General features: G+C 51.4%; 5 protein-coding genes across 5 annotated transcripts; all 5 read right to left on the bottom strand.

Moving 5' to 3' along the window:
• Positions 1 to 11: 11 nt before the first annotated feature.
• med8 (RNA polymerase II mediator complex subunit MED8) lies at positions 12 to 817 on the bottom strand (the record flags this gene model as incomplete). The annotated part of the gene is made up of 2 exons (XM_057121944.1): positions 12 to 639; positions 693 to 817. 2 exons carry the CDS (start codon positions 815 to 817, stop codon positions 12 to 14), a joined length of 753 nt encoding a protein of 250 aa, XP_056967698.1.
• Positions 818 to 2,036: 1,219 nt separating this feature from the next.
• N7484_011556 (uncharacterized protein) lies at positions 2,037 to 3,238 on the bottom strand (the record flags this gene model as incomplete). The annotated part of the gene is made up of 3 exons (XM_057121943.1): positions 2,037 to 2,599; positions 2,662 to 2,901; positions 2,950 to 3,238. 3 exons carry the CDS (start codon positions 3,236 to 3,238, stop codon positions 2,037 to 2,039), a joined length of 1,092 nt encoding a protein of 363 aa, XP_056967697.1.
• A 989-nt stretch (positions 3,239 to 4,227) lies between these two features.
• On the bottom strand, positions 4,228 to 5,088 carry N7484_011555 (uncharacterized protein; the record flags this gene model as incomplete). Its single annotated transcript, XM_057121942.1, has 1 exon — positions 4,228 to 5,088. One exon carries the CDS (start codon positions 5,086 to 5,088, stop codon positions 4,228 to 4,230), a length of 861 nt encoding a protein of 286 aa, XP_056967696.1.
• Positions 5,089 to 8,763: 3,675 nt separating this feature from the next.
• On the bottom strand, positions 8,764 to 9,600 carry N7484_011554 (uncharacterized protein; the record flags this gene model as incomplete). Its single annotated transcript, XM_057121941.1, has 1 exon — positions 8,764 to 9,600. The coding sequence occupies one exon, from the start codon at positions 9,598 to 9,600 to the stop codon at positions 8,764 to 8,766; it is 837 nt and encodes a 278-aa protein (XP_056967695.1).
• Positions 9,601 to 10,927: 1,327 nt separating this feature from the next.
• On the bottom strand, positions 10,928 to 11,794 carry N7484_011553 (uncharacterized protein; the record flags this gene model as incomplete). The annotated part of the gene is made up of 1 exon (XM_057121940.1): positions 10,928 to 11,794. The coding sequence occupies one exon, from the start codon at positions 11,792 to 11,794 to the stop codon at positions 10,928 to 10,930; it is 867 nt and encodes a 288-aa protein (XP_056967694.1).
• Between the last annotated feature and the right edge of the window lie 1,311 nt (positions 11,795 to 13,105).

Here is a 13,105-nt window from a genome sequence, read left to right as displayed (position 1 = left end):
TCAGAGACAACCTACGGCATCCGCCCAGTAGTCATATACCTCAAAATCTCCCCAAGAGGCACAACAGGCTCAACAGCATGCGCATGATGAACCGCAATATCATACTCCAACCCAGATCCACCCCCAGACTTCCGATGAACCCCCACTACCTCCATCTCATCCTCCCCTTCATCACCCTCATCCTCCTCTTCATCCGAATCCCCCTCATCATCCTCTAATGTCCTCTTCAACCCCGTAACAACAGCCTGGATACCCCCAGGCCCCTCCCGCTCCTCCAGCGTATAATTCCCGCCCCAGTTCCGCCGCCTTGCCTCCTGATTCGCTTCAAATGGCGCCCATTCCCACAGCTCACTGAGTTCAGCCTCGGTAAGCGGTTTATTCTCCGCGGAGCCTGTATTGAATCCCGGTGCTTGCGTGGGATCTGTACCTGTGACACGGCCGCGCGCGACCCAGTCTTCGACGCGGGGATCGAGTTTCGTGCGCAGGAGTTGTTCCAGGGTATTAGCTTGCGTGCGGCCGGGGTATTCGGGGCCTGGGTAGGCTACTAGAGTTGAGAGGAGGTCGCTGTGTTCGGAGAGGTGCTCGGAGACGCTGATGAGGTTGTTGGAGATGATGCTTGCTTGCGATTGGAGGGAAGACCTGGGGTTTGTTAGAGTGTCGTGTTTTGTGGGAGTTGGGTGGTTTGCGCGTACCATTGCGGGAGAGGGTCGCTTTGGTTTAGGCTTGCGATTAGAGAGCCCAGGGAGCGGGTTAGTTGGACGAGTCGTTGACGGGATTGCTCTAGGACTTTTATTTGGTCTTGGTTGAGGGTTGACATTGTGATTGTGGGTGGGAGAGGTTGTTCTTGTGGGTTTGGTACGGATTGAAGTTGGTGAGGTTAACCTTGAAGATGCTGGAAGCTTTTGGTGGGTCCACTCTGAGCTTGAACTATAAGGGAATCACGCACACCCATTCTTTCCAATGTCAGTTTCTGGCTTAGAAGATATCAGTTTGGCTTGCGTTTCTGATATTTTTATCATTTCATTCGCGGGTCAAGTCAGCTTGAATTGTCTGCTAGTTCATCCGGAACAAATATTGACAGGATATACATCTCGCTGGTCAGCCACGCATTGCTAAGCCAACAATTGACTTATAAGAATTTGAGATTACATTGCAAACTACCTATACTGGAGCCCCCGGATATAACATGACAGCTCCGTATGTCCATCCCTTATCTCCTCTCTGCCCCGCCAACTCCCTATTAATAGGTCCCGTCTCTGGAATTGCACGGAGTCACCGAGTATCTCTCCAGCAAGAGAAATCCCATACCTATCTACTCTCAAGGTAAACACAGGCAGCCCGAAGGATCACCCTGGCCCAAAAATAGCCTCCCCGCATCCCCATTGGACCCTTGACCTCTCGACCTCTTGGCAGTGCGTGCTGAAACCATCCCGCCAACCAATCTGAAGAGGGCGTGGCGGGCCGGTAAGCTGTGATGTACAGATACGAGGTTGATCGGTGTGAAGAGAGTTTGTTATGGTTATTTTTGGGAATGTGGTGCTCTGAGTACTCTGTTTGTCTACTTTTCGAAGGTTTGTGCGAGGGAAGGGCGGAAGCTTGGCTGGGGATAAATACGGCGCTGTTTCTCTCTCCTCCTGTTCCCTTGTTCCAAATCTAGCATCTCGACAGCCTTGGAAGCTTCTGAATAACTCAACTGTTATACGGCTACATTCTGTTTACTCCTTGATCTTGTGGGTTTGTTCATGATTCTTTTTCATTTCGGTTTTCTGCCTAGGAAGGTATTCAAGGAATGTCTTTCAGTCCAGCTATCATCCATCCAAGATGTTGGGATATATTCATCGCACGCAAACCAGAAAGGAAACCAAACGCCAGGAATGAAGGGTTGGGGAACCCCAGAAGCCAATCATTATTTATTGCCATCACAACATCAACATTCGCCGTGAGGATCGATGGACTCTTAGGACTATTTTGCTGAAATAGGCATCTCCATGCACCTTTCTCTCTTTAAGCACATACTGGGTATCAACAGAGATCATTTACATAGCATGCTTCTGGTCCATGCCAATGGCATGAGGAGCCTGCTCAGCACCTGGATGAGGCACGGCAACATTTATCTCTGTGGCTTGCGGCTGGATGTCCTGCTTGGGCTTGAGACCATACATCTCATGAGCCTGACCATACTGCGCATTGAAACCTTCATGTTTTCCGTACCCAGCAGCGTGCATCTGCGCAAACTCTTGGTAGTCGGAGTACATTTGCTGCTGGTTCCAATCGCCATGGCCATGCATGGGCGTGCTAATGGTGGTGTCATTATAGCGGGCATACAGGTGGTCTTGGTAACGGTTTTGGCGGGTGCGCTTTCTGCGGTAGCGGATGTAGAAGAAGCAGCAGGATCCGATACCGAGGCAGATGATGATGAAGGCTAGGACGGGGAGCGCGATCACCAGGCCTAGGTTTACATGGGAGGAGCTTGAGCCCGGAGTTGTGAGGGACATGCTTGAGGGGAGGAGAGACTCCGAGAAGATTCTCGTAGGGGAAACGGCGAACTCATCGCCGCTGGTTGTTGGGAAGTGGCAGTTGTATCGGATGGACTCGAGGACTGCATCTTGATGGTCAGCTATTTGGGTTTTTTCATCTTTGCTGCTGACAAATGATACGTACAGTTTGCCAGGTAGACCTGATTGTCTGTGAGGTTGTAGCAGAACTCGCAGGTGTTGATTACGTTGTCTGCAAAGGACGCAGTATTACACCATGTATCCAGGTTGTCCGCACTCGGATCCTCAAGATCGAACTGCACTGCTTCTTGGACCGTCCCACATGCCACTGGGCATGGAGAAGATAAGTTGGAGATACTTTCAGGATATCCGAAAACACAGCTCGAGACCGCGAATCGCAAGTTATCTGTTCCCCGTCAGCGCTGCTAAGAATGATAGTTCATGAGAAACATACAGAGGCCCCAGTTCACATCAGTCTCACCAGTGATATCATCCTCATAAGTACTTTCTAACTCGCAGGTAATGCAGTCTTTGAAGTCCCTGCCCTTCACTGTGTTGTTGAACGCAGTGTCCTCACACGAGATCTCATCGGCCGTCGTGTTGGTGGACGCCCCCCATTTATTACAGCTGTCCGCACATGAGGAGCCGGACGTGACTCGCAATCCCAGCACAGCTGGGGAGAGACCGCTCAGCAAGACCACGAGGGCCAATGCCGGCATCTTGGACTGCCAGAGTCCAAGCATGGTGGATGAGAAGCAGACAATCCCAAGTGAGAGCTTGATTCTTCGACCGCCAGAAGAGAAGCAGAAGCCAAGCGCCGAAAGATGGCGATCACGGTTTCATGGAAAAGCTGACAGAAAGCACAAGTCAGAGGTTGAGGGTACTCGGGAGGAAAAGCTTCTTTTTTCAGTGTCCGAGAGCTGTCGTCGGAGTCGGGGTGTGACGATTGAGTGGAGTGGCCAGTCGCAAAAAAGCGACCAAGTGATTCGACATGCAGTGTGAATTTGCCTTAGTGCTTTGGCGAAGGATGGGCCTGTCGAATCAAGCACATCCCTCACAGGGTGACCACCCGGCGCTTAGAGCTCATCGCAGAGAGGCTGGAATGCGACCACTCATAAGATTAGTTGCAGACCAGCGGTTGGTTGCTGAAGCAGGATCGACCAATAATCCTTGTTCAAGTGGATCCGTTCGGAGCGTGACGAGTGTGATGAAGACTGAGGGGTGATTGGCGAGTGGGCGGTTGTGACTGTGACACGAGCTGCAGCTGCATACTGCACGGACCGGCGGGTGTTCACCTTTGCAACCCCTCATCTCTTTCCGTCTTGAAGCTGATTTATCAGTGAAAAACAAGAAAGTGAGAAATGCTAAGCGCCAAGATTCGTACACCAGTGGGTGGGGAAATCCAGGTTTACCCCGGCGGAGTGTGTGCTAAATTGTACTAACACTGATGAACTAGTAGGAATAGCGCGGTGCTCGCCTACAAGCCACGGATAAAAGATCAAAAATCAAAGGAATCAAGTATTTGTATTTGAACAAGCACTAATGTCATTGGTGCCCGAGAAAGAAATTAAGTTCACATTAATTGGTGAGTTACATCCAAAGATGAGAAAGATGAGATTGTCGAGAAAGAAAGGGAAAAAAGCAAAATTGGCCGCCCACGTAAAAACACGATTTTTCTAAGTCAAGTAAATTGGAAAGTAGAGAAGAATAGAAGTCCACTCGGTACCACAAATCAACCATATAGCTCATCATAAGATGGTACCATCTCATGTTGAGTTGGAGTTGGCTCAGGATCTCGGGTCTTGGGACGAGGGACCGGCGGTCGCTTCTCTGCATGTGCAGAATGCATGGCATGGGACGCAAATCGGGGAGTATCCGGAAGAGAAGGTGCAGAGACAGAAGAAGCCGCGGTGTAACTAGTCCTTCTAGAACTACCAGCAACAGAAGATGCTTGAGTTGCTGAGCTTTGGGTGCTGACTCGACGCATACGAGATGTAATAGACAGCGCCGGAGATTTTGCTGCGCGATCGTAAGAGCCGCATTCATCCCGGCCCACACGTGGAATGTCTCCAGTCGCGTGGCCACGATACATCAGCTCTCGAGGGTCTCCCATAGTATCGCGCTCCTCGTCTTCTTCGTCACAGGATTCATCGCAAATGCTGTCGTTTTCCTCATCCCTGATGTCTTCTTGTATGTCGTGTCGAGGGCCATCTATCCCCAGGCCCTGATATTGGGCTCTTAGGGCCTTCTCAGGGCGACGACGGATACTTGCATCAAAGTATCCACTGGGGAAGTTCGAGCCATCGTGTTTCGAGTCCGGTGGGGTGTGAGCGTGGATGTGAGGATTGAAGTTGTTCCAGCCTTGGTGTTGTAGAGGTGGAACAGAGGGTCGTCCATAATTTCGTGAATCGTCCGGCTGGAGGCGACAAGGGGCCTCTATAGGCATGGAGGCATTGGCCACAAATCCTGACGTTTGGTTCCACTGGTTCCAAGACCCCTCGTTGGGGTAACTGATCGCAGGATCACCCCAGCGGTCATGCAGCTCCGTTGAAAGCCTCCGCTTCTTCTTGAATTTTTTCATGAAGCCGGACATGATTCGGGAAAGTTTGCCCATGAAAGGGGCCCCGAATAGACAGCACTGCTGCCTACAGAATAAAAAAAAGATGTACTCTATTCTCTTTAGTGGGAGGACAGGTCACCCCCCAAAGCGACGTTCATTTCAGGGCTGATGAGATTCCCCCCACAGGGACCGTTGAGACGTGGGCTCAGAGACTGACAGACTCAAATTCGACGACAATGAATGGAAAAAGAAGATGGCGAAGCAGTCGATGCGTCCGCATATGGTGAAGTTATATCACGAACGGGAGTCTCTCACGAAACACCGACAAACTCCCGCATGGTTTGTTGGCTTATCCAAGAGAAGAGAAGATCTTCCGGATACCTCACGGCTGGTGCTGGAGGGCCAAAATTCATCCAGCCAGCGTTGAGGAAATCAGGATTGGGGCCCGACACAATGGTTCAACCCCTCTGGCGGTGGCCCCCCGGGCGCCACTTGGGACAGCGACGATGCGGATTCAAGCAGTACAACTACGCCTCAGGTAGCAGTGAGTGAACCGCAAGCGCGAGAAATGAGTGGGTGAGAGGGGCCAACGGGCTGTAGGGAAGTGGGAATGCTTCGACGGCTGCAGTATCGGGTGCATCTAGCCTTGGCTCAAGAGGGGTAGAGCGAGTAGAGGTGCCCGCCCCCAAATTTTATCACCCCTGTTCGTCTGATAGCTTGCACTTTGCGGCGCAGGCTACTTGCAGTACGGAAAGGACAAGATGGCGAGTCAAGACGTGGGTTGCATATAGTATGGCTGCAGGCCGTCCGCCGTCGTCTTGGCATGGCGCTTGTTCTGGGATCTGCGCCTGCGTGGTATGCCTGGACGTCCAGAAGAGGGAACAAAGATCAGCCTACTGGATGCATCTGATCGTAGATTGGCCGTTAATCCTCCACCGACTTGTCCAGGGCCTGTCTGGAACAAAAGGAGATGATTAGCAACAGGGGGATCCCGCGGCCGCCTGACCACTATCTCTTCGGGTCATTCAGACGGGTCACTATGCCCAAAAGGTCTCTGGTAGGAGCAGAACATTTTTTTGCTCGAGCAGGGATTAGAAGAGGGGGCGGGGGACCCCCCTTTCTGAGGTTGATCAGAAAAAAAGCACTACAGTACAATGTTTCACCATGGCGCAGTCTAACCTCTGCCAATGAGTGGATTTCCGAACCCGCAAGTGGAGATGTGCACAGTTCAAACCCAAAGAACTGCATTCACGGAACTTTCTGCGGATGGATGGAATATTCGGAATAGAACAAGGTTGATCGACCCGTCAACCACGAGCTTAGGCGCCCCAAGCTTCAGAGCTCAATTGACCTGAACTGAGATAAAAGAGGGGAAGAAGGAAAGTGGAAGATCGACAAGTGGGCACAGACCTCCAGGCGTTTATGAGTCTTGATCTCTTCGATCATCCAAGTGGAGATTAGGAAATACAATTCCACCAAGTAGAGCTACGACGACTGTATTCATCAATCCTCAATTTGACATTCAGACACAATGATGTTCTTCGAAAACCTTATTCTCTACCAACGTTGTAGGTAGTATGGACCCCAAAACGCCTCCCATCCTTCGTAACGGTCATGTAGATGATGTTCAACAGGCTGTTTCCACAGCCATGCTTTTAAGCAAGAACCATAATTCATTAATTCCCCCGATTTCATAATTAACCGAAGTTGGTGATCAGCCGCGAGAGAACAGGCTTCTGCCGACGCCGATTTCCTTGGCCATCCGGACCTGCAGGCATAGGTTCAGAACGACTTCTTTCCCGAGCCTCTGATCTAACCCGCTGTTCAAGCGAAGCGGCTGGTCGGGATGGAATAGGCATAGCAGTTTGTCGCCTTGCAGACGCCACCGACTCGCGCGGTATTCTCGGCGCGGAGTATGGGTCCGGCGCCGGTGCAGGCTGATAGATGGAGTTCCGATTGTGATAGTGGGCAGCGCTCAGATGGGAAGATTGCGATTGTCCGACCTGAGCGTGGAGCAGATCGGAGGGAATCGAAGTCGGTCGGATAGGCTGGTACTTTGATGGGTCGTAAGTGGGCAGTGGGGGCTGGTCGCACGAATGTCGGGGGAGTGGATAATGGTCATGACGACTTAGATCCGGAGCAAAAGATGATAGTGGACGGGGATGTGCAGAGCGGGGACCGGGCGCTACGTAGAGATCGGCCTTGTAGGCCGAGGGCACATGTAAGTATGATTGTTGTTGTTGTTGGTTTTGGTGTTGGTGTTGTGCCGCTAGTTGTTTTCGCTTTGCTCTCTCCTTTCGAGAGAAAAGATGCAGGAAACCGCCAGTCACTGGGGAGGCTAATGTTAGCGTGCATTATCACCTCGATTGCCCACTTTAACCTACTTGCAAGGGTCAATCCAACGCTTGCAGCGACCAATGGCAATTACCGTTGCAATGGAGAATCCTGAGATTGTGTGATGGGGAGAATAGAATCCCAAACCCCGGTCCAGAAAGAGAGCTAGTGACTGTCACAGTGCAGAGTCACCAGTAGCTCCAGGGGAATTGTGGAATGGGACCTGTCAACATGGAATATCGTGTTGGGCCCCAACTTTTGGATCGTTCCCCAAAATTAAGAAGGGAAGAATGATAATACTTTAACATTGGCATATCCCTCCTTGATATAGATCTCTGACAGAGGGACCCTGTTTCAGGAAAACCCATCGAACTATTTTGAGAGGAAAGTAAAGATAGAATTCACCGGTAAACTCCAAAATAGCATCCAAAGGCCCATAATTAGCCCACAATTAAGCCCAATTAAACCCTTTTCGGTGACCAACGCACCACGCCAAGCCCAGAACCTCGTTAGTTCATAGTCAAGTCGCATGAGCAAAAGCGCCACGAGTCCACGACATTCGGACTCTCTGGCTCTCGTGCATAACCGTGCATGTCCACTAATCACATTCATGCAGTGGCGTAAACCAACACTCCGAACGCCTCCTGACTGGTTCGTTGTAAGCGCTTCGACCAGACAGCCAATCAGGACCCCAGTTTTGACCAACACCAACAACTACCAAGATACGATCGGTGATCACCGCTTGTGATCTGCGTGGCTTCTTATCCGTAGCTGAATGTGACCATCCGAGGCATTTTTGTGTGTTCACGACAAGCTTCGGATGGATCAGTAAAGGTCTCACGCAGTCAATGTTCAAGACTCTGACCGCAATGGCGAATATTAAGGGTCCGAGGCGTTTTGCATTTATGCATACGCGCGGTTAACTGCCACGTCCTGCTCCGTGCGGGGGTTTCCAGCGCAATGCTGTCTCACACTTATCCACGGGATATTAACAATTTAAAACTTAATTAAACCACGTCTCCTAGCTATCTGGACCCGGGCCACTTAGGAAATGAGTTGACAAGTCCGTAGATAAGTGCTTGGGCTTGAACAAGGGTGCATTAGGACGTTTTTAACGGTTATAGGGAGAAGCGTAGCCTATTGCACAAACAAATAACAAGTACTCACGCGACGGGGTTTTACATGTGAGTCATCGTAGGTTGTGAACTCATTTCCATTCTTGAGTAGGATTTAGGAGAAAAACCGGTGGACGCCGCCAACCTGAACACCTGAATATGCCAAATGCCCAACGCCGCGCAATGATGATAACAAAAATCCCACAGCCCATGAAACGTAAATATATAGAAAATAAAGCTCCGACATGGCTTGTCATAATCATTCATAAAGGTCCTCGGGATCGGGAACCATTGCCAAAGTCATAGGCTTCATCAATGAACCCCTTCTCCGGTCAGCCGGAACGAAAGGAGAAGTACGTCTTCTCGGCATGTCATAGTTCCGTCTCGAGCTTGAACTATCCGAGCTGTCACCAACGCTGGAGCGAAGGCTGTGACGATCGTCTTCCTGGTGCGAGCCACGCCGGGAGAATCGTTCATCCAGCGACTCAGTAAACGAGTCTCGCCGACTGTGAGAGCTGCAGTGGGACATCGCAGACTGACTGCGTGGGGGAGCAGCAGCGGGGATTTCCTCGAGATATCGTCCATTCGTGGGAATGTACTTGAACGAGGTGGTGCCGGCTGGCTTTGATTTTTCCGTCGCCTCGACGGTGTAGTCCTGACGGATTGGCTTATAGGCGAAATCAGTTCGCTGGGCCTCTTGCTGAGGGGCATCTCGCTCAGGTTGAGCTTCACCTCGAAGGTGCTTGGGCCGAGATGCCAGACGCACAGACAGACGACCGGTGCGCAAAGCTCCCATAGAAAGGGAGTTGCGGCGGGGGACAGATGTTGCTGAGCGAGTCGATCTGCCCGCGCTAATCTCTTGTTGAGAGTGCTCCGTGTAGGAAGTATCAGCTCTGCTGGAAGGGCGATCCTGAGGGACAAAGCCCGGACCATACATCTGTCTTTCTTCTTGCGCTGGGCGATGGGGATTGTTGTATTGGTTCCATGATCCCTCTGTAGGAACAGATATGTCCACGTCACCCCATCTGGCGTGAAGAGGCCTTGGGGACTCGGGTCTGCGAAACAGAGCAAGTGGTTTGTTGACAATGCCGGACATGGTGATTATCGTGATGGCAAACGGGCGGTCCCCAGGTGTATTATATGGCTACTCTCCAGTGAGAGAGCAGCAAGGGACATTCGAGCGGGAAAATAAATAACGAAAAAAAAAGCAGGAATGGCCTCAATGAGGGGTAATCGATATGATGCAACGCGGCTTTTTCAAATACAGTGCGCCACGTCCAGGGCTGATGACAAGGGATCAATAAGCCCTGCTCAGGTCTTGGCGGATAATTCCGTGTCCTTCGAGACTGGCAGCCTAAGGTTGTTTTTGCGTCTGCAGGGAAAACCCAATACAAACAGCGAGGACCGTCTCGGATTGGACACGGGCTGGACAAGGGTGTTTATAGGAGTGGAGGGGTCACTGGCCACTTGACTCGCAGCAACCAGGGAACAGGATTCGAGGCGTAAAGACCAAAAAACAAGGCAAACGGAAGCGAACAAGAACAAGAAACAAAACCCCGAGCTGCCTCCCCTGTCAATGCGACGAAGGTGGAGGTATATCACTGCTTCTCCAGAAAATATCTGTGTCTGAGGCAGCGGGAGGCGTCCGGATATAAAGCTTGGTGGATGAGAGACCTGGCCGGTGCTTTTTAGACCTCCCGACGTGCATAATCTGAGGCGCTGGAAAGCTACACAGCTTCCTGGGCAGCTGGACTCGTTGGAGACCAATGGGATTCTTGCATTGCCGCCGGGACGGTAATGCAGCTTTGTGGAGTGGTTCTCCGCTTGACAGGGAAGTTGTTCCTTAATTAGCACAATTATCAGTCGTGAGCACCCAAAATAGAAGCTAATTAATCGGAATTAACAGTCTGCATTTGGATGTAACATTCTAATGCAGGTTAATCAGTTTTATTTTTAGAAAGTCAAGTAAGCACAATTAGCACAATTAGTCTGGTTTTCATGTATTTCATTGTGATCTTGACGACCTCCAGGCTACATTACATACCTTGTTTACGACAGGGTATGGCGCATTTGCCTCTTTGCAAAATACCAACACTCCTTTACAACCTCGGAAGATTCGAGTCTTAAGAGTAAGAGTATATTGCCGTAGCAAAAAGAGTGTATTGAAGTTAAGCACAAAACAATGAACCAACATACATTGGAGGTCTTCATGGACAACATTGAAACATCCAAACCATCTATACGCGTAAGTCCATGGCGGAAAACAAAGGAAAAATCCTGTACCGAGTCCTGATCAAATTCAATTTATATCTCAAGACCTGAAAAACTGTACAACACGTCGTGTATAGACGTTTTCACCGGGTAGACTCAACGGCTCCTAGTTCCGTCGGTGCTGGTGTGCGCGTAGTAGCGCGGGGAATTGTTTAGAAAGGTGTGGGAATAGGTCCACTGGGAGTGGGCATAGGTCCAGTGGGAGCAGGACCGGAAGGAGCAGAGCCAGAGGGAGGAGGGGGAGGAGCACCACCGAACTGACGCTTCTCAAAGCCACCGAGGCCACCGAGACCAGTGGGCTCAGGGAAAGGAAGGCTGAAAGAGGAGGGGAAGCCGCCGAATTGGCGCTTCTCGAAGCCGCCGAACCCATCAGAAGGAGCAGGGCCAGTGGGCATGGGACCAGTGGGCATAGGGCCGGGGAAGCCACTAGCAGTGCCCGAGGGAGGAGGACCAGAAGGAGCAGGGCCACCGAACTGACGCTTCTCAAAGCCGCCTAGGCCACCGAGACCAGTGGGCTCAGGGAAAGGAAGGCTGAAAGAGGAGGGGAAACCACCGAACTGGCGCTTCTCGAAGCCGCCGAATCCATCAGAAGGAGCAGGGCCAGTGGGCATGGGGCTGGGGAAGCCACTAGGAGTGCCCGAGGGAGGAGGGCCAGAAGGAGCAGAGCCAGAGGGAGGAGGGGGAGGAGCACCGCCAAACTGACGCTTCTCAAAGCCACCGAGGCCACCGAGACCAGTGGGCTCAGGGAAGGGGAGGCTGAAAGAGGAGGGGAAACCACCGAACTGGCGCTTGTCGAAACCGCCGAATCCATCAGAAGGAGCAGGGCCAGTGGGCATGGGGCCGGGGAAGCCACTAGGAGTGCCCGAGGGAGGAGAACCAGTGGGAGCAAGGCCAGTGGGAATAGGGCCAGTGGGAGTAAGGCCGGGAGGAGGAGGTCCGGAAGGCTGGAATTCACCCTGAGGAGCAGGGAGAGCGAAGGCGCAGCCCGCGAGGCCGATGAGAGCGAAACTGTACTTCATTATGAAAGGATTGACGAATAAATTGCAATTGATGATTTGAGAAATGAGGGGATGGAATTGGACCAAGAAACACAATCTTGATCAAATTTATAGTTGGATGGAGGACAAGAGAACAGGCGGATGTGGGCTTCTTTATAGAAGCAAATATGAGATCCAGCCTCGTGTGCTGGGGGATTCCACTCATAGCTCATAGAGACGCCGGGATCGGGCAATGATCTCAAAACTTTGCCTCTTACATATGATGGCTGGGCCGCCATATCCACAAAAGGTCGGTGTCGATCTCTGGGGCCTGGAGGATGAGTGGGTCAGGGACGAGACGAGAAGCAAAAACCAGAAGAACCCGGCAGCTGCAATCTAGGGTCGAGATGTTTTCTCCTAGCGGATAGCGTGATAGCTGCTGGCCAGACAACCAGATAAGGGCCTGCTTACCGCTCCAGGTAAAGGAAATACAAGCAAAGTGGATTCATCCAAGTCAGAACAAGGAAGGTATCGTCGCTTCGCTTAGAATGCTTGAACAGGCACCGTGGTACAGCCATAGGGCGACGATCATGTTCCGTGTATATGAGTGATGCCGGGTGGGCTGACGGGATCACGTTTCTCCATTGAAGATGATCAGGGCCACCTACTTGATTGGGATGAACATGGACAAGCAAAGTCGATGGGTCCGGCCGAAGGAAGTTAAGAGGGCTGACGAGCTTAATTCTTTTTCCCGGCCAAGGCGCCTTAATTTTTGGCTTTCGGTGTTCTTTCTTTTCATGGTAGCTAGTGCCCTGAGGAGGCGACAGACTCTCCAGAATCTTCTGCCGAGTCCAAAAATTGAGCCAGGTAAGGTTCAACGGTGGTTTGATGCTTGAAACGTTGCCAGCCACATGAGTTCATGGTATGGGATTTTGCGCTCATCTCAATGCCCTCCATGAGATCATTCCAACTTTGCCACAGTGCATCTTGATACAGCCCCTGTATCAGGGGAACAGGACCCCGTGCTTTGTGGGTTCAGCCACGGGAAAAGTGGAGATTTATTGAGGGCTTTGTGAGGAAACTGATCGACGTTTCCACTGATTGATAAAGAACCCGCCAATGCGTACCAATGGTACAAGAGGATTGGCAAGATGTGGGACCAGGTCGGCAGCAATTTGGCTGTTCGGCATTTTGCTGGGGGCCTGGAACGAGAACCCGGGTCTCATGGGCAAGTTCTTTTTGCAGAGAATACATAAGAGCAACTCCTCAGGATAGATCCGGAGAGGTGTTGAATGATGTAATCTGCTGGTCTGAAAAATTGTCCTTCGTTCGGGCCGTGCTCATCTCTACGGG

Source organism: Penicillium longicatenatum (assembly GCF_028827895.1).
Source record: "Penicillium longicatenatum strain IBT 33135 chromosome Unknown contig_7_segment0_segment0, whole genome shotgun sequence".
NCBI lineage: Eukaryota > Fungi > Ascomycota > Eurotiomycetes > Eurotiales > Aspergillaceae > Penicillium > Penicillium longicatenatum.
This window is presented reverse-complemented; position numbering and strand designations above follow the sequence as displayed.